This window comes from Ceratina calcarata, unplaced genomic scaffold, assembly GCF_001652005.2.
Source record: "Ceratina calcarata isolate Rehan_Ccalc_2016 unplaced genomic scaffold, ASM165200v1 scaffold235.2, whole genome shotgun sequence".
NCBI classification, from domain to species: Eukaryota; Metazoa; Arthropoda; class Insecta; order Hymenoptera; family Apidae; genus Ceratina; species Ceratina calcarata.
This window is the reverse complement of record NW_017145399.1, coordinates 273364-293592: the sequence shown is the minus strand read 5'-3', so window position 1 is coordinate 293592 and position 20229 is coordinate 273364. Positions and strand designations below refer to the sequence as shown.

At 43.9% G+C, this 20229-nt stretch overlaps 2 protein-coding genes across 2 annotated transcripts in view; both read left to right on the top strand.

The window, feature by feature from the left end:
* LOC108622717 (uncharacterized) overlaps window positions 1–4293 on the top strand; it is a 7313-nt gene extending 3020 nt beyond the window's left edge. Inside the window, exons 4-9 of the mRNA XM_018020774.1 lie at window positions 180–357; window positions 426–545; window positions 600–868; window positions 948–3174; window positions 3238–3539; window positions 3619–4293. Of these exons, the coding sequence (XP_017876263.1) occupies window positions 180–357; window positions 426–545; window positions 600–868; window positions 948–3174; window positions 3238–3539; window positions 3619–4293 (3771 nt within the window). The remainder of the gene's footprint in view (window positions 1–179; window positions 358–425; window positions 546–599; window positions 869–947; window positions 3175–3237; window positions 3540–3618) is intronic.
* A 3345-nt stretch (window positions 4294–7638) lies between these two features.
* Window positions 7639–20229, top strand: part of LOC108622716 (fibrillin-2) — a 21093-nt gene continuing 8502 nt past the window's right edge. Inside the window, 17 exon segments of the mRNA XM_026811698.1 lie at window positions 7639–7988; window positions 9095–9467; window positions 15830–15912; window positions 16443–16550; window positions 16626–16760; window positions 16831–16933; window positions 16998–17182; window positions 17261–17509; window positions 17578–17733; window positions 17870–18154; window positions 18235–18357; window positions 18417–18665; window positions 18739–18858; window positions 18932–19147; window positions 19270–19469; window positions 19578–19758; window positions 19828–20159. Of these exon segments, the coding sequence (XP_026667499.1) occupies window positions 9307–9467; window positions 15830–15912; window positions 16443–16550; window positions 16626–16760; window positions 16831–16933; window positions 16998–17182; window positions 17261–17509; window positions 17578–17733; window positions 17870–18154; window positions 18235–18357; window positions 18417–18665; window positions 18739–18858; window positions 18932–19147; window positions 19270–19469; window positions 19578–19758; window positions 19828–20159 (2886 nt within the window). The 5' untranslated portion in view covers window positions 7639–7988; window positions 9095–9306.

Below are 20229 nucleotides of genomic sequence, written 5' to 3'. Positions count from 1 at the left end.
AATGTTCTTCCGACGTCTGACTTCTTTTTAAAAAATGCGTTTCTAAAGTGCATAAACTTTTGGGATTGACTGTATAGCCAATACATCCTTAAGAATAAGAAATTGAAACTATTAAGTAATTTTATTGTATTTAAGGCAAATACATTGTGAGACTGTATTTTCTGGGAGCCTGGCGCCAGATTCTGGTTGACGATATGATACCAGTGGATGCAGAGAAAGTTCCACTTTTACCTCGAACTATAAACAACTTTGAACTATGGCCAATGATTCTATCCAAGGCTGTATTGAAATTATGCGCGCTGACCTGGTGCGGCTACAACGAAATCGTAGATTTTCATCCTGTCACTTGTCTAACCGGTAAAACGGAACAAAGATTACAGAAATCCATCTGATTTTCTGATTCGTCATTCCTTGTAAAAAAATAGGCTGGGTTTGTCTGAGGCTAGACATCGCGTATTTATCTCCTCAAGATAAATGGGATTTCTTAAGGAAGTACGCGGATCATTTCGAATGGGAAGCGGAAGTCCCGGATCAGGAAAGCCTAGGTTAATTCCCTCCCATGTACTGCTTATGCAAAAATATTAACTCTTTACAAATAGTAGTTACAAGGTCTAAGAAGAGCAAAGATGCGAAAAGCAGCACGGCGCGGACGAAAAGATCTAAGGGAACGGAGCATTCGAAAAAGTCTAAGGCGACAACTGATAAATCTAAATTGAAATCGTTAACTAAGCCCGAACCAATCACTCTATTTCTCGGTTTAGAGGAAATGAAGAAAGTATCTTCAGATATTACGTCGGATTTAGCCCCTTGCCTGAGTCATTTTATTTATATATCTCAGTCTCGTGATATTCCATTGGATCCCAAAGATGTACGTCCTGTAACCGAATCGAAACACGATAATAGAAAATGTAGATGGTGAGTGATAAAAATATTGAAACGAAACACAGGTGAAACCTCCGTTAGCGAGATGGAAGCTGTTTCGATGGTTGAAATGGGCAATCAGTGAAGGAATAATCGACCCAATCGAATACTTCGTGCCGATACGGTCGTTGAAAGTCGTTAGCCCGTTAAAAAAGTGCGAAGAGAGTGTGATTAACAAATATAATACGAACACAAAGGAAAATATTCAAAATAGTATCACGGATAAGCAGACTGACGTAGGAACATCGATAAGTAAATATCAAAAGCGGGAGACCGAAGAGAAGACTAAGAAAAAGATCGAAGACGAGCTGCCGCTGCGAGATATTAGTTTCTGGGCGGATTTCAACAAAATGGAGCCTTTTATAAAAGATGTTCACTTTTTCTACAAACTAGATTATTTCCAATATACTGCGAGATTGTCTGATCGTTTCGCGACGAAACAATCGTACGATCAGAAATCAGAGAAGAAAAGCAGCAGGAGAAGCTCGCTGAACAGAGTGTTGAAGGTTTCTGAATTCGTCGATACGTATACTTGGCCGCACGAGATAAAAGTAACAAGAAACGAACCTTTGTACATCTTCGTCGATTCGTTGGACGAAAAGTTCTTCCTGATCAACTTCTCCACGTTCCAAGTTTCCGTCGACACTTTTGAGGAGAACTACGACCAAAAGGATATCACCTCCTCCAAGGTGATACTGGAGGGAAACAAGGACAGTCTGATCGTGGAGAAGCACAGCTTCTTCCATAGAGCGGAAAAATCGAATTGCTTAGCGTCGATCGTGACCGCGGGTACGAAGTCGACGGTGCTGGAAATAAATCGTGGCAGGCACCTGCTGCGACTCTACTGTCACTCGGTGTCCGATTGCTACGTCACGATCTCGTCGGACACGATTTTTCACGTGGGTGACAAGAAGAAAATGTACCAGTTGATGTGCACCGAGTCTGAAACAGTCGACACGATCGCGAAGCACGTCAGCAACTCCGTCAGCAGCGCGTACCAAACGTTTGGCACCGAAAAATATTTAGACGGATTGAGGGTTTACTATAGCAGCTACTTGCCACCTGCCGCGGAACGAACGTGGGAGAACAAACTGTTTTACAATCAGATACACGATTATTTTCTCGAGGAGAAGGTGCAGTTCATTAGAAGAATCGTGCCGGAGAACGAGTTCCCAAATATGGTGCGGGCTTTGAGAATATTCTTTTTAGATCCTACCATTGGCACAGAACGATTCAAATCGATTTCGACGCTGATAGAGAGTCTACGAGAAATGAACACTGAGAAATACGGAAGCAGTCTATTTCAGCAGAGAGAGGATTCTATCGACGACGAGATCACGCTCGAGAAGCAGAAAGCTGCAAACGTGATACAGTCGTTTTTCAAAATGATTATTATTAGAAAGTATCGAAGAATCCACGATCCTACTCATAGACAGCACGAACAGGTTTTAACAAATTTGCTGAAGATCGCGGAGTTGTTTAATTATAATAAACGAGAATCTCTAGCGAATCAAATACTAAGGAACATGTTGAAGCACCATGACAAGATGTACGAAATTTATCATTGCTCGAGAGACTTCGAGTACACGTTGCAAGAGCAGGAATTGAAGGGCACGTTGACGAATGTGAAACCGAATCAGTGGCTGCCTGTTGCAAGGTTCGTGGTGAACTCTCAAGTTGCTGAAACCGTCACAGCGAATATTGATTTATTCATAGATATAGAGAGGTATTGTGTACGCGCGTTTAACAACGAGACTGACTTGGAGATGGTACGAGTGATTAACAACGTGGTTACCACTCGGTATGCATACACGAAATTGGGTTACACGATATTTTGTTATTGCTGGAGCAACGAGCAAACGTTGAAGGAACTACCCTGGACCCTGAGTATAACTACAGTTAAAGGACAACCGGCATTTCGTTTCTTGACTAACGAAGAATGGATTCCAACGATAACGACGCCTCCTCTGTTGACGATGCAAGAATTATCGAATAGCTATATTCCAAATTCGAAGAATTTCATCTCCAAATGGATCGTACGAGTGGCGAAGCCTAGTATAGTGTCTTTCAGGCTGAGGGTGTCGTACGAGAGAGTGAGAATGAAATTTAGTGTGACAAACACGAAAGGTCGTGTATTGTCGCAAATAAAAGGAACGTACGTAGTCATTTTGCCGATGGTGTATCTCGGAGTCGAAAAAGAGTCGAGCTCGATCGAATTTTTAAAGCCTGATGATTCTCGGGAAGAGAAGGAGGGTAGCATTTACTCTGGCGAGGTCGGAAAAGGTGAAACCGAAAGCAAAAACGATTTAGAAAAAGACAAGAGTGGATCGAAGACAACGATCGAGGAGGACAAAGTTTATCACGTGGAAGCTACGGTGCTCGATGACAGTTGGCCGTTGACGAGGGCGGAATGGTGTTTGGTGTCAGAATTTAAGATAAAACCAACGGGTTCTGTGATGAAAACGAAGCTACCCTCTTGCTTGAGCGCGGGCAGAGTATCCAAGGCAGAGTCCGTGAGATCGAGAAAAGTTTCGAAGCAATCGGTCGACAATAGTTCCACCCTCGAGTCACCTTATTGGATCCTCCAAGTGGTCACCGACTCCGAAAGCGGATTAGAGGTATGCATGACAATCGGCTTATTAGAGTAAAATTACCTCTGGTAAATAGATAAAAGATGACGACTCCTTCGACGTCTAGATATCGCAAGATAGGACAAAAGAAGAGGCGATAGCGCGGATGAAGGAGGAATGGGCAAAGGAGAACCCTGACAGTTTGGAACGCGGCAGAGAACTGCGGGAAGCTTTCATAAAGAAACACGAGGTGAGACCAGAAATCTCGGCGGGTTCGTTCGAAAGGAAATCATCGAGTCATTCCATGAGATCGGTGACAAAGAGGGACAGTCAACCGTCGCTGATCGGCGACACGTCCGAGCTATCAATGGGGTCTCGTTTCGAGGAGAGGACCTTGAAGCCGCCTTCGGCGCTTCGTAGACTTCCACCGCTGAACGTTTCGCTGTACAAGATCAAAGAGGACGAAGAGGACGAGTCGTGGGTGAAGACGGACGCGGACGAGGAGATGATGAGGAATATTCGCATGATGAACATCATTTACGCTCAAGAGGACTACGCGTACTTCCTCGACGAGTTGAACAGTCTAATGAAGAAGCAGCAGGAACAGCAGGATTCGCTTTACGGCACGTACAAAGAATCTTTTTGGTGCAGAAGAGCTGCGTTGGACGACGCGTACGACGCGCGGAACTTATACGTGCGCAGTATGAAACCTTCGGCACCCCCCAGCACCAAGTCGACTCAAACTAAGACCATCAAGTCTACCAAGAACACGAAGAAGAGCAAAAAATCGAAGAATACTTAATGGACCGATGATGGTCCGAGTTTAAAATTAATTATAATATCCTCTGGTTCAATAAGAACAGAATATTTAATTAGACTAATTAAGCCTAGGTAGAGTATAAGCCTAAGTACAGTCGAGCATCCGTTTGCTCCAGCGATGCTTAAATAGAAGATGCTACACGTTTAATTTTGTTTTCAACCTCGTATATAATCCTACCTTACCACGGTTTCCCTATCGGAACAGTTTCGACACTTAAGATCTAAAAATTGTTTGAGATATGCGCTAACAACGCCGCGGTGCAGTGCTTACACAGTCCGCCACGATTCCGTTCAGCGAAAAGTGTCTCTAATTACTGACTTGAACCTTGTCCTTACTAATCGCCGGAACTTCCAGCGTCATGCATATTCCGGTGAAGCGACATTCCTCGCGCAGATTCCATCGACTTTCCCGACGAGTCCATGAAACGAACCTACCGCGTATCATACTTCTAAACGATGACGATCGATGTTTCGTCTCGATCCCGAGCGTACGCGATTTTTCACCGCTATTTACATATCTGAATCGGACGGACTATCACGGGTGCAAGTTTATAGATTTTATCTCCTCTTAAAATTGCAGTTAATTAAGGATAGGAATTTTCTTCTGCCAGCATGTGTTCAGTATGAATTTATTAATAAAAGGAATACATTATTGACATAGTACACTTTTGCGAGTTCAACATTCGTGATACTCATAATCGTTCATACGATCCTCAATGATGTATACGTATATGGCTTAAGGGGTTGAGGTCGCCTATACATTCCTGTAAGCCGATGTCTGCACACTTTACTGATGCGTGTAAGCATCGTCGGCGAGGGTATCTTTTAACGACGCTCGCCACTGGAAAAGAAAAGTACCACGTACGATCCAGTCCCTTCATTTTTCATCCGAAACCAGTCCTTGCCGCGTCTCTAGCAAAATTATTACACAAAACTTGCGCGGCGAAGCGAGGTCTGGGTCAAAGAACAGACACAGCGTTTTGCGAACATTCACGTTCGATCTTATCCTCTTGCGCATGGTTAATGTGCCTTTCCTTTATCCGTTGGTTGGTTTCTTGGTTTATGTCGTAGAAATTTAGTGATAGGTGGAATAAAGAAAAGATGAACATGATTTGCTTTTATAGTCCACTTTTAGTACTCGGAATTCGTTTGATTATGGTGAGTGTATAGAAAAGAATAGAATACTGTAATAAATCACGGGAGCGCGAACGTTCGTGGCGTGCACGTTGACTGCAGGTGCATTCACGTTGCCGAAGCTATTCGCGTTCGCTCGTCGGTGGCAGTAATCGCGAACGCGTAATCGGTGTTGATCGTGTTTGTTGCGTGTCGCCGAACGAATTACGATCCGGATGGCATTTACGAACCACCGATACCGATGCACCTTACAAATACATCTGACTCACGCGCGTGTTCAACGACTACCAACAGCTCTTGCCGGATAAGATTAAGATTTATCAACGGGAGCATGCTGATGTTCGAATTTAATGGAACGGGCACCGGTGAATAAAGTATGTAGATAGAGAAAATGAAGATTGATTCGCCGGCCGAGAATGGAGGAGCGTGTTAACTTTTCTATGTACATAATAAACGAACGTTCTTAAGACTTGGAGAACCGAATGAAGAAGGTATGAGTTTAGTCATGGATTATTCCGCGTCAGCGTGACTTTTACTTTAAAACCTTCCACTTTTTGTCGTTACGGCATCTTCCAAGGGGTCTGGACTCGCTGCACGTGATTTCAGCTCGGCGAAGAAAGTACAGTCGAAGGAGAACTCGAACCTCGATCAATTTTCTACATACACTCGAACAACAACATGGATACTTTCCTCGAATACTTGATTTCCTTAGTTGTGAAATTCTTGAATAAATTCCGTGTTAATTACCTCGTTGGCAACTTCTAATTCCACAGAAAGCTACATTGTTGATCATAAAACGCAGAACGCTGACGTATCTCAGGCGGCATCAGTAAAACTCCTCTGCGCTAGTTTCTCTCGTTTTACGGCCGTTAAACGGGCCGCTTGTGTAAAACAGGGAAAATGGACACAGTTAATCATCGCCGATCTCGGCGTGAAGGTCGGCCGACAATTTTCACCGTCGACGGACAAAATCATTTAGTCGCGGAAAAATTACGGAATGGCTGTTATCGGCGCTCGAGGGCCGCGAACCGAGTAAAGGTTTCGCTACGCGATTTTCGTGTCCCCGTTAGCTTTTGTGTCATCTCTCGCCTTGTTTTTCTCCTCGCGAACGCATAAAACTATCTTGAGTCACGTGCAGATTTACGTAAAATTGCATACATTTAAAAAATTCGATTAAAAACGTTTAGAATAAATATTTCCGATAATGGTGCATAGTTTGTTGATCATATCAATTTTTTTTGCGATTGTGGGTAAAGGAAACAGATTAAAATAGTACAACGGTCATAAATATCTGCAGATGTACGGTTATCGACTATGTTTATAAAAGAACAATGCTGCAATGAAAGGATAACGAGGAAGTTAATCATGTACACAGTTAACTTTTAACCTCTGTGTCAAGGAAACTCGATGAATCTGCATCTCGTTGTCAACCACCCGCATACGCAAAGCCACGAGACAGCGCGATTACGTAACGACAATAAAAAGAATGTGCCTTCGTGTTCGATTAAATTTTTCACTGCTACTTGCGTGTATTTTTTGTTTTCTTTTTATCCTCGAGCATGGAACAACATCGACGCAAGTATTAGCGTTGACAATGGACGTTTTTAATCGAAATGGCCGGAAGCCGATGGCTTCTTAACACGGTTATTGGTCCAGAACGCAGAGGCCAATGTCGTTTCTCAATCAGCCTCGTTCGATAACGACCATCCACATACATTTTATTGCGAAAGTTTTCTTAATTAAGATGTTACAATGTTTAGAATTCGCAATGAGATTTTATCGATGCTCTTAACGAACCTTTTTGATTAATTTTTCAACTTCCAGTTTGCAACCCCAAAACGCGTTAATTATAGTTTCCAAAAATAAAATTCGAATTTGTTCCTGATTCACAGAAAAACACTGTATGCCTATTCATCTGGGAGTGTATCAATTTTCTCGAATGTCTCGTGTTCACGCGCGTTGACAAGGACGAAGAGGAGGATAAAAAAAAAGGGCAGGGTGGGATCCGTTGGTGTTCTCTTCTCCGGGTCTCGGTGTTCTCTCAGCCGTCAGCTGGACGCAGCGGTCGCTCAGCGCTTAGCAGGGCTCCAGAGCGAAGAGGGAAAGGAAGGAGGGAAAGAGGAGGGACGAGAAGACGAAGACGAGGAAAGAGGGCCTCTTCTCTCCTCTAGATTCTAGATGAGCCCTCTCTCGGTGCGGCTCGTTCAGAATCTGCTGCTCCAGTCTCGCGTCGAGTCCCGTCGCCGCATCTTTTCGGGGCTCGTTCCCTCCTCCGGTCTTCCTTTACCCTCCGCGGAAACCGCGTGAAAACGTGCAGTGCGCTTCTATCTCACCGTGTTTCGTTCTATCTGAAAAGTTTCAACCTTGCGTCCTCTCGGGGGATGGATTAAAAGAATCAGAGGGTGGATCGCAAGACCGTTTTCCTTTTTTAATTACTGGGTATGAGTCGCGTAACCGAAGCCGATGAATGGAACTTGGATCCGAAGCTTGAAAGTGAACTTTAAGTTGCTCGTGGCGGAGTAATGTTGATAGTTTCATTAACAGGTATGACGCTAAGTGGCAAAAGTGGCGGAAGTAGATTTTGACGTTGTTGGAAGTCTCTCTCGTCTCTAAATGATCTTCTTAAAACTATTTTATGAAATTCATTTAATGTAAACATTTGACAAAACTTCTATCTCCTAAAGTAGCTCATCTAGTTTGAGAACAAAGAGTGAATAATCATTGTCGCAATGACTAATTAGCAGAGAATTCGTTGGAGGGTGGGATTCGTTGTTCCGTTTCTCTAACGCTGCGTTTATCAATTCGTTGCCTCCTTCTAGTTAGTAATAGAACGTGCGAACCGGACTGATCTGTTTTTACACGAGTTTAGCAGGAACATACCAGACTTTATGGAACTTTAATGATAGCCTCTGCTCGGTCCGCTCTTATATTATGATAACGAGTGAAAGCGGGTGTACGTATCTATGTGTTCGCGAATTTCCGACCAACCTTTTTCCCTTTTTCCACCGAAAAGGGCTTTCCCAGTCTTGTACAAAGTCTCGATTAGCATACGAAGAAAATATTTTGAACACATGTATCCGAAATTCGTATTAAAACTCTTCGTACGATAAACCTTCGTACTCTTGTCAAATTTTTTATTAGCCAGAGTAAACTTCCAGTATTCGGTGTAGATAAATAAAATCTTGATACGATCATAGAACATTAAAACTAAATTTCGTAGACCAGACTGGTAGTTCTGTAAACGGAGGAACAATAGCTATTGTGAATATTTATGTATATCAAAAGATAGTTAGCATCTATCTCATCGTACCAATTTGGCGCTTCCGGAAACGCGTCATAGTCAGCAGAGCACGGAATCGCGACAATTTATTATCTCCCGTTGTCTCCTCGCTCGTCGTACGTGGCGAGATTCTCACTGTTCGCGCGAAATGAGTAATTACAAGCGTTCCATTATTTCAATTACAATTACTGTTCCGATTCGGGGAACTTCCAACAACGATACCCTTGCCGTTCGAATTTTCGTTCAATCGTGGTACGTAAAATTATTAACAAATCCGTCTGCGATTCCGTTCGGAAGCCTCCGGCTTGAACTAGTAGCAAATAGAAAAGAAATTCCCCTCTGGTACTCGTCAGAGACACGTTTATTACAGAATTCCGCGCGCGTCATATTACCCAGCGTCCAGCAGTCATCGATCGGGAACCATGATCGAGGAACCGATCGCGGTGTCGATCGCCAACCGGCGTTGATATATCGTTTGAGACTTGCTGTGTTCCGTGTTTGCGATCGATCATGAGACGATCGGTCGTGTAACGAACGAACGAATCGTCACACACGCGTGGAGAAGTGTTAACGCGAATCTCGATGATGATCGCCGAAACGTCGAGAGCGATGTTGCTGCTCGCCGCCTGGTTCATGCTGATTCTACCCCGAGGTGCGTCGAGCGCGGGCCAGCAACAACGTTACACGACCAGCCCGACCGTCCTGGATCTGGATAACACCCTGCAATCGGTGCCGCCTCTCGGGTGAGTATCCAGTTGTACGTAAGTACTCGTAACGAGGAGTACAGAGAACGCAGCTTCCCTGAGAGTGTGAAACGCGAACCAGCCAATTCGAGGTATCGCGGCTGTCGATCGTGATCGTAGATCGCGGGACAGTAATTTTCGTGAGATCAGAGATATGGTTGCGCCTGTTGGAGCGTTCCTTCAAATTTTAGGACCGTCGACGGATATCCGTTTTTTTTATTTGAAATTCGACTCGTTGGGAGCAGAGAATTTTTATCGAATCCTCACACGGGGCATTTGACAGATTCCCCGACCTTCCGAGTTTCAGACGTGGGAACGCTGGCGATAAAACTGTTTTCAGCTCGCTTCTATTTTTACTTCGCCGGGGGACAGGAACGGGTTAATGAAATCGCTCCGACTTTCTGTTCTACTTCTTTTTTTCGTTCTTGTGACATAACGCCGCGCGTCTTAATACTTATCACGTGCTCTCCGTGTTTCTTTTTAGCCGGTACGAAAACACGACCAGATAATACTAAACTTTTCTACTCATTCGAGTATTGATTTCTTGATCAAGCAAATCGAAACTCCGGTGCCGAATTCGAAAATTGTACTGGCTCGAAAAAGGAGAGGAAGAGGGATAGAAAATTACGACTGGCAAACCGTATACTCGATGATGAAGTACTAGAACTCGTTATCAGTCTCGCAATAAGCAGGCAAGCGTTCATGCAATTGTGTAATTAATGCGGTCATTGGCCTTCGAATTACTCTCATAAGATTCAGAATGTTCGAAACGCATATTTATTTAAGAAACCTGCCAATCCAATTTCCTGACACGTTTTATATGCTAATAATTTCTGTAGTAAAGAATAAATGGGATCAACTAGTCCACTAGAATTGCATTTTCGGACGTAAACGTCCAAAGTATATAATTTATGTCGAACTCTCAGTTTTAAACGTTAATTGGCAACCAGTTTTAAACGAAGTTAGACCGCCAGTACCGATCATAAAATATGTAACGATCGAACGGGATTCTTTCCGGATAAAGCGGGTCAAATCTTCAGGTAATTACACGTGACGAATTAAACTTGAAATAGCATCCTAATTCAGTGGAAGGTCGACCCAGCGAGAATTGGCTGAACGAAACAATCTTTTAGCCACGTTCCCAGGCGAATACGTGAAGAACGTTCCCGCCTTGAAACGGTCAATTGTTCCTAAGGCATGGATAATAATGGTTCATCATCCGTTTGAATTCGTCTAGAATTATTGCGAACTTAGGTTGCCGTGGCTTAATAGAAACGAGATGGGCCACCACGCCAGTGAACAAGGGTACAAAAGCGAGAAGAAAAATGGGAATTGAACTGCGAACGCGCGTAACGTAACGAGCAGATAACCCACTTTGCCAAGAGTTATCGCCCGGCGTTTCATTTCGTTTCATTTCAGTCGGTTTCGTTTCGGTGCGAATAGAAGACTAATTCTGGATTTAACAAAATCTATTTGGCAAATGACGATTAGTCTGTCCCCTTGTAAACTCATCCATCGAGTACGAAATATTTCTTCTCGGTAAGCGTAGGAACCTCGATGAGTCGAATCACTGTCGTTTAATCTAAGTTCACGACGTTCAGCGTACAATTAGGATGTTTGCGCAACAACGCCTACTGTTTCACTTTTTTCTTTCATTCAGAAGAGATAGTAGGAATTCATTGATGAATCGGAATATTCGGTTCAGCCTTCTTAGCACGCAATCACCGTTATCTTTTCCTCCGTTAAACCGGAAAGAACTAATCAATTGATATAAACAGCGGTTTACTTTACAATTGGGATCTTTGATTCTGTCGTACAAACGCAGATACGCGACAGCGCTCATTTGTCTCTCGGAATCAAGGATCTCGATTCATTAGTCAATTATCGATTCTTCCTGCTTCGACAAAAAATTAAAGAGAAGTATAGAACGACGTCATCACTAATTTTAAATGACTGGTAGATCCTATATATTTGAATTATTTCAGAAGATCGAAGGAACAATGACTTTATAATCAAGCTTCTATGGAAATTGAATTTCCTATTATGTTTCTACTGCAGTGAACCCTTTCTGGTCGATAGCTAACAGAAAAGTGCTTACACTATAGGTAGGAAAAGGCGGGCTCGAGAAAAGGAAGATATCGACCGGCGATCGGAATGTGGAAGCCGGTGCGACGACGGTTTATTATACAAAAGCCACCAACTCCGACGATATTAGCCGGAAAAGTATTGGACATTAGCGAGAGGGTATCGTATAGCTGGTAGCAGCCGGGGGAACTAGTTTGTTACGGTAAAAGATTCTTGGCAGCTCGTTGCACGCGATAGTGGGATCTCTGCCGGTGAATCTCGATACGTGAAATAAGTAAAATCGGACTTAACGCTCGATCCCCTGATTTCACTTAATACAGGACATTAGCCGAGGCGATAACGTCAATCCGATCAACGGTTTCGTACCGCGCGCGATTCACAGCTACCAAAAATATTTTCATTCAGTTCCATTTTATTATTTCAATTGAAACGGAGTTCTTATAAAATTGAGTGAAATAACTGAACCTCGTTTGCATCAGACGGGTCAAAATCTACGCAGAGAACTACGTAATGTAATAATCGCAATGAAGAAGTTCCCTGTGATCAACTCTATTTTCATTATTATATGATTACATTGTAGATCGTGCTGGCGATACGAGATGTTCGCGTCGAATTATCCGAATTATACGAATTGTCACGTCAATGGAGGAGCAACCTTGAGAACGAAGGTCATCGAAAAGCTAGCTTTTTCACTGATAAAGTCGCATAGGCGGTATCTCGTCACGGTCAATTAGAAAAGCACGTTTCACGTGATTCCACCTTAACCGCTGTCGTTCGGCCGCGTCGTTAATCCCGTCGTCGCATCAATTATCATTCCTCGTATCAAGTGCCCGAGTCCCGAGCACTCAATTAAACTTCAGAAAAAAATGAAAATTCGCCGTACCAATTTCGTTATTATTACGTTGCCTATCTGCTTCATAAATAGCACATGAATTTTATAGATCGTGAAAGTAATGACGTTTTCAGAGAGTAGAACGCCCATGAACTCATTACTGAAAATGCTACGAAACGTTAATGCTCGTTGAATGACCGTCGATTCTAAACTCTCAGAAAAATCACGGAGAGAGAGAGAGAGAGAGAGAGGCTGGCTACGCGTAGCATAACTGGAAGCGTGTAATCGGCCGGCTAGATAACTCGTGCCCTACAATCGATGAACTTTGTCATTTATCGGGTTGTACTTCTCCAAACGCGACGATAACAATGTTCTGGAGCGAATTAATAATGCACAGCTAGAGTTACGCGTGACGCCTTCGACAAACTGTTTAAAGGTTGCCCCCGTTCAATCTCCGTTCAATGGTTCCGAAGACAATGGTACCCGGCGTTAATGGGTCGCGTTCGCGTACTGGTGTGCGTGCGTGAAATAAGTAATGAAAACCACGAGACCGTCGATGTAAGAATTTATGCTTCTTTGAAAAGAATTTATAGAAAAGGAACGCATTGCGAAGGCAGTAAAATGTGAAGAATTCCCTTTCTGTGAGACGTTATGTCACCGCGTTTAACCGTGCGAACATTTCCGAACGCTTTGATGAAAATATGAACATAAAAAGCCTGTACAAACTTATTAGTCAAATCGTTGAGATAAAATGGATAATGAAGACTCGAACGAAATCCCAGATGGTGTTTGTAATTAGAAAAAGCTGATCATTGATGAAACTCGTAATGCATGCGAATAACGATTAACGCTGACTGACTCATTGATTCGTTACCGTGACTGACTTATTGTTATTATTGAAATTTCTCGGAAAATTATTTTCTCGCTGACTAACAGCTACACGCAGGAGTCCCGCGTTCATTCAGCACCGAACAGCTTTCGGAATGACATCGGGTTCATCCGACAACGAGGTTTTATCCGGTCGAATTGTGATTTCGCCGAATCGCGACGAGTTACATACTCACGTCTGACCCCGTTTCTCCGAATCGATCTTAATTGCCGGGCAATTCTCGTCTCAATTTTAAGCGAAACGTGTCGGTTAACATGCAATGAAGACGCCTCCCCCTCGTGGTTCCCTTTCTTTCACTTCCTCCCCCGTGCACGTTACGCAAAGAGCCACTTAACTTTCAACTAGTAATCCACTCGACTAACCGTATATAATTATGTAAGCGATGATCCCATTAGCCGTGAAATATCCTATCCTATCTTCGACGGTGGCACGCCGACGCGTGGCGTCCCTCGTATTCCTCACCGAATTCTTAAGTGCCTAGGATTATAACGCGAGAAGCTAAGAGGATCAGTCTTGTAAACCGTGAAAGCTCGTATGAAAAAAGTATTTTATGTTAGATGAGAAGAAGAAGAATGTTCTTATTATTAATAGAACGTGAAGCGAGTGTTACTGTAAGTTGACACAGTCCCCGCTCGGGGAGTCAATTGCCGAGGGAAAAGTTTGATCGCCTTTCCCTAATTATCAGTGACAGAGGATAATAAGCGGCACCAATAAATTCCTATCATAACCCGTTGATATTATCCCGTCCGGTTTCGTAACACCACCGGGTGGCCTCAATAGGCTCCTTTAATCTCCAAAGGAGACAGCAGTTTTTCAAGACGAACTCGTAAATAATGCTCGATGCACCTAATTCCTTCGTCCACACGTTTTTTCCAGCCTGCTTTTTTACCCCGTGGCATGCGTGAGCGAGTGCGTGCTCGTTCAACCTTTAAACGCAACGCACTCGCCTTTTGATCGCCTTTAATTTTAATGAACCATAATCCGCCATCACGAGAGTAATTCCAGCGGCCCGTTTCAGATCCATTAAGTGCACTTTCCAATTGAACTTTCAAACCCACACCGAGCCTGGCTCGCGGCTGTTTAGACACGCATCGAGGTTTGCGCCAAGTTAGATTATTGGATTATTGCACGAGCAATGTTATATGCCGTTACCGCGAACCATTTCGTAAATTAAAACTGGTGTCATGGACAAGTTACAAAAGATTTATGCTTCTGTTCACACATTTTTAGCATACTCAGAGATTATTTCTAGACGTATGCCAAGCGTCGGATAACATTTACTGAAAGTTTTACTACTCGTTTTGCTCGGTTTCTGTAACAAGATTTGCACTTAAATGAATATTGGAACGATAAATTACTCGGGTAACTCGATCCTGAAAGTCGGTAGACCGTGGCTCTCGACAATGATCGATTCTCGTCGTGCCTTTTAATTGGAAGATTATAGTTTACACGGAGACCCGTTGGATCGGCGATAATTACACGAACAGGTGTGAAAGTTACAGCCGAGGGAATATCTTTACAAGCAATCTGTATGTAAATTAACGACCCTTTTCGAAATTGATTTATCATCGAATTGTAGATTACTCGATCGTGTCATTATAAGTCCCAATAAGTGGGAAAGTGGTTCAAATGAAAAAGAAAACGAAAAAGCGATTTTGGACGATAGCGCGATGAAAATGGGGTCGCGCGACGTAAACGGAAGGCGGAAACGGGATTTTTTTTTGCGGCGCGCCGGTAAACGCGTGGCACGCGCTTCGCTCCGAAGCGAATCGGGTACCGTGTACAGAGAAATAGAGAAAGAAAGGGAGGAGAATGCGCGGTGTGCCACCTCGGAACAAGGCGGCCATTCACATCGAGCCGCTGGTAATTAACGTCAGCTGCTATAAACCCCGGCCTATGAGTCGAGTATTGAGTGTGTACTTCCACTTACGCGCCTCGGCGCCGCGGCTCGCTTCGCGTCGGCGTATTTACACGCCCGTAAACACGACCCCCTTTTTTTGCTCCCCGTTCCAATATTACGTGCTTACGCGTATGGCTCTGGTCATTTCGCAGGTCTTATTCGATCGACGACAGCTTCGATCCGCGAGGTCGTTAAGCAGATTTTCAAATACGGTACAAGGCTGATCATTAAATGACTTCATACAGAAGACGCTGTTCACATTTTATTGAAATATCCTTTGAATCGCGAGGAGAAGCTTTGTCCCACAGGGATTCACGATGATACGTTCTTCCATAAAATGCCTACACAGTCCTCGGAAAATAGCATTGTTCTCCAGACAGAAAAGAATTAATTACCCTTTTACCATACTTCACGCAGTACAATTTGCATACATTATATTAAACAATGTACGTACAGATATAAGTTGTATAAAGAGCTATCCTGAGCATTGTACAACGATTTGTACGTTAAATACCTGTCCATTTTCTCATTTATATTTTGCGAAACGAACGAGTGAGTTCGCAAATCCAACGAGTTTCGCTGATATCCGATTCCTTCGTCTTAATACCTAGTAGACAGGTGTATTAATTTGTATTTCTGCGAATGGAATTTTTCAGACCGAACGTGTGCAGGTCAAGATTCAAGAATTATTGCTGCCCAGGCTGGACGAAGAAGCCGGAGACCGGCCTCTGCGAAATTCGTAAGTACGAACCCCGACGTACGTGCGTATCGCGGAATCGAGTTTTCCCATCTCCTCGTAATTGGACGTGATCTCATAAGTCTCTCGAGTGCATTCAATTTCAGCGTTCATTATATCTGCGGAGCGGAGGGAGAAGCAAGCATCGCGATGATCGAGGCGCGCGCGCGCGCGCGCGCTCGCGATGAATAATTGCGGTTGCGTAACACGCAAATGGGCAAATGGGTGTTCATGCGACACGAACGATCGACTTCTCGATCGACGAAATTGCTTTAATGGCCTGTTACGCGCTTCCTGTTGATTGCCATTGTCCTCGAGATTCGATCGATCAGTATTGATCTCCATGTTGCAATTTTTAAATCGCACCCAAACGATTCTACAATACTTTTCATCCGAACGTTATAAAAAATATGGCTAGAGAAGGAAATATTCTTTTGACGAATCCGTTGATAATTTTATGCATCGGGGATGACTCGATGAACAAACGATTTTAAGATATTCATTGTAGGTTGGTGTATTTGCAAAATTTTCAGCTATATGCTCGAGACGGTGCGGTCCACTTGGCAGATGCATAAGGCCAAATATTTGCTTGTGCGAAGGTGGCACCGTGGCCTCGGCTTGCACGATCAGTCAAACCAAAGGTTCGATAAATTAAACATACTTTTTGAGGGAATCGTGTTTGAAACAGTACATGAAAAAAACTCGATTACTCGTAGTTTCCACGCACGAAAGTGGGAACGCGTTAGACAAGAGTGAATCTGGAAGATGCAGAGTGCACTGTATAAACGGGAACTGCGTGGACGGGAGATGCCAATGTCGTAGCGGGTATCAGGGAGAATTTTGTAACGAACGTGAGTCGTAAAGCTTTTTTATACAAACATCTTTATCACGGATGAGTGTTAAATTTTCTTTGAAAACTAGCGATCTGTCGAGAACCGTGCTTGCACCAGGGAAGATGTATAGGTCCGGATCGCTGCGCGTGCATTTACGGCTATACGGGTAGGCGATGCGAAACGGATTACAGGTAAATAATTAAGTTTCCTGAATTTACTTGAGCGACATGGTCCTTTGGATAATTGTTGTTGCAGAACCGGGCCGTGTTACACGAAAGTGAAAAATGGTCAGTGTTTGGCGAACCTACAGGGTGTTGTTTGCACGCGCCAGTTGTGCTGCGCTACCGTGGGCAAAGGTTGGGGCCACCCCTGCGAGAGGTGTCCAGCCAGGCTCGACTGCGAGCTGGGTCACTTAAAGACGAACCAAGGCCAGTGCGTTGGTAAGCATTGATAGAATAAAAATGTTATGTTATTCTTTTAAAAACAGTGACGTTAGAATTTTTATCGCTCACTGGTAGATATCAATGAGTGCGAGGCGATACCAGGTCTGTGCGAGGGTGGAAAATGCGTTAACACCCCTGGTTCGTTCACTTGCGAATGTCCTGACGGGCAGGCCAGAGATCCTGACACGAATTCGTGCAAAGATAGAGACGAGTGTCAGGAGGAAGGAATCTGCACGGACGGACGATGCATCAACACGAACGGTGGCTATTATTGCCTGTGCAACCCGGGCTTCATTCAGAGTCAGGATCGAAAATTCTGCATCGGTAAGAGCGTTAACGAGATACAAATCTTTATTTAATTAATCGTATATCTAAGTCAGTGAAATTGATAGACGGGAGACAGGGACTGTGTTATACGTCCGTGAACAGAAACGGGCAATGCAAGAATCGACTGGCGATGAGGCTGAGTAAAAAAGATTGCTGTTGCGGGAAAAATATGGGACGCGGTTGGGGCGATCAGTGCTACATTTGTCCGAATCCCGGAAGCGGTACGTAGAACAGGAAAAATTGTTAAACGAAAAATTTGCGAGCTGAAACGCGAAAGTAGGAAGGTAACGAGACGACGGTGATAATGTTCACCAGTAACGGCGAGTAACGGGACACGTGTTATTTACTCAATTATAGACGATTACAACAGGCTTTGCTTGCAACAACTGCAGCCGATCATCGCGATAAACGAGTGCGCGTTGAGGCCGGACATTTGCGGAAACGGGAAGTGCATCGACACTAAAGACGGATACGAGTGCGATTGTTATCCCGGATTCACGAAGAAAGCCGGCAGATGCGAAGACATCGACGAGTGTCTGTTGGGATACTGTCAAGGTGGCACGTGTCAAAATTACGAGGGGAGCTTCACGTGCCAGTGTCCGCCGGGATTCGTCGTTTCCGGCGAAGGAAGATACTGCACGGGTATGCGATTTTTATTTTAAAATGTTAACAATCCTAATAAAAGAAGACGAATACGAATATCAGCATTCTTGATTTGATAGATCACGACGAATGTCAGGATACGGGAATGTGCAATAACGGACATTGTATCAATATGAATGGATCGTTCAAGTGCAAGTGCAACGACGGCTACGCTTTGTCCCCTACGAAAAATACTTGCATCGGTAAGCATAAAAAACCAATATAGAAAATCAACATAATTAATCTTTCGTTTATCGTACAGACATTAACGAATGTGCCGACAATCCAAGAATCTGTTTGAACGGTCGATGCGAGAACACACCGGGATCGTATCATTGCATTTGCCAATCCGGATTCACCGCTTCGCGTGACAACACGTTCTGCGTGGACATGGACGAGTGTTCCACGAGCGGGATGTGCGAAAATGGGAAATGCGTTAACATGGAAGGTTCCTTCAAATGCGTCTGCGACTCCGGTTTCCGGATCGGGCCCGATCAAAGTCACTGCATCGGTATGCACACTTTCCTCCGTTTTATTCACATTCATTTTACTATCAATAGAGCAAAATTTCCATTCGTTGACAGATATTGACGAATGCCTAAGCGGACCATGTCAGAATGGTCACTGCATCAATACTCCTGGCAGTTTCCGGTGCGAGTGCCTCGCAGGGTTCAATTTAGGACTGGATGGAAGGTCTTGTTTAGGTTGATTTCAATTTTATATCGAATCTAGTTTTCCAGTAAAGTATGATCCTATAAATATATGAATTGTTATCAGACACGAGAAGGGATTTATGCTACTCGCAGTACAAAGACGGACAATGTTCAAATCCTACATCGACGGCGGTGACGAAATCGAGTTGTTGCTGTTGCACTGTGATACTTGGACAACCAATGGGCTGGGGAAGTACCTGTCAAGCCTGTCCGCTTCCGGGCACCACCGAATTCGATTCTTTGTGCCCGCATGGCGCCGGAATGACATACAATGGCGACGGTGATTAAATAAATATAATAAATAATTGCTATAAAATTATATGCACACTAATTAGTATAATCGATAACTGATTTCAATCAATTTTGTGTTTCAATAATTTCACGATTAATCTAACAAAACAGATATCAATGAATGCGCGCAAAATCCGAACATTTGCGTGAACGGTGGTTGCGAGAATCTCATGGGGACCTATCGTTGCATCTGCGACAGTGGATACGAAGTGGACGCCACCGGGAAACTGTGTAGCGACATAAACGAGTGCGAACTCGAGGGTTCTCTATGCAGCGGTGGTCATTGCCGAAACACCCCTGGTAGCTTTCAGGCAAGTAAATAGTATGTCGTAGAAATCGAAGATGAGAGACTTGCACATAGTTGGAGGACACGCTTTGTTCATAGTAGAAATTTGAAAAGATCAATGATATTTGCACAGTGTGTCTGTCCGAGTGGTACGCGATTGAACTCGAAGAACCACATGTGCGAAGACATAGACGAGTGCGAGGAATTTGAGCCAGATGTCTGCTTAAACGGAATCTGCATAAATACTCCGGGTTCCTACGAGTGCGAGTGTTCCCCTGGTTACGCTTTAGATCACACCGGACGCTTATGCATGGGTAACAGATAATTAACCGTTCGACGTACTATGAAAAACGGGCAAGGAGTCAGAATAATTGGAATTTCAGACAACAGGAGAGGTTCCTGCTGGACTAAGATGGTAGACGGTCGATGCGAATATAATCTGCCACGATTGGCACTCAAGTCGGAGTGCTGTTGCTCCGTGGGTGTCGCTTGGGGAAGTCCTTGCGAACTTTGCGATCACTCTGTCTGTGAGTGCTCGAAAGGATATGCGAAGTTCGCTGGCAAGGATTGCGTGGACGTGAACGAGTGCGAATTGAACAGCGGTATCTGCAAGGGTGGTGGTACCTGCGTTAACACCGACGGATCCTACCGTTGCGAATGCCCTCCCGGTCTGACTTTAGACGCGACTCGTAAGAAGACTTTTTTAATTTCATTTGTATTCAATGTATATGAAACGTCGCCCTCTCAATTTCTAATATGATATTTCTTATGCACCGACATAATAT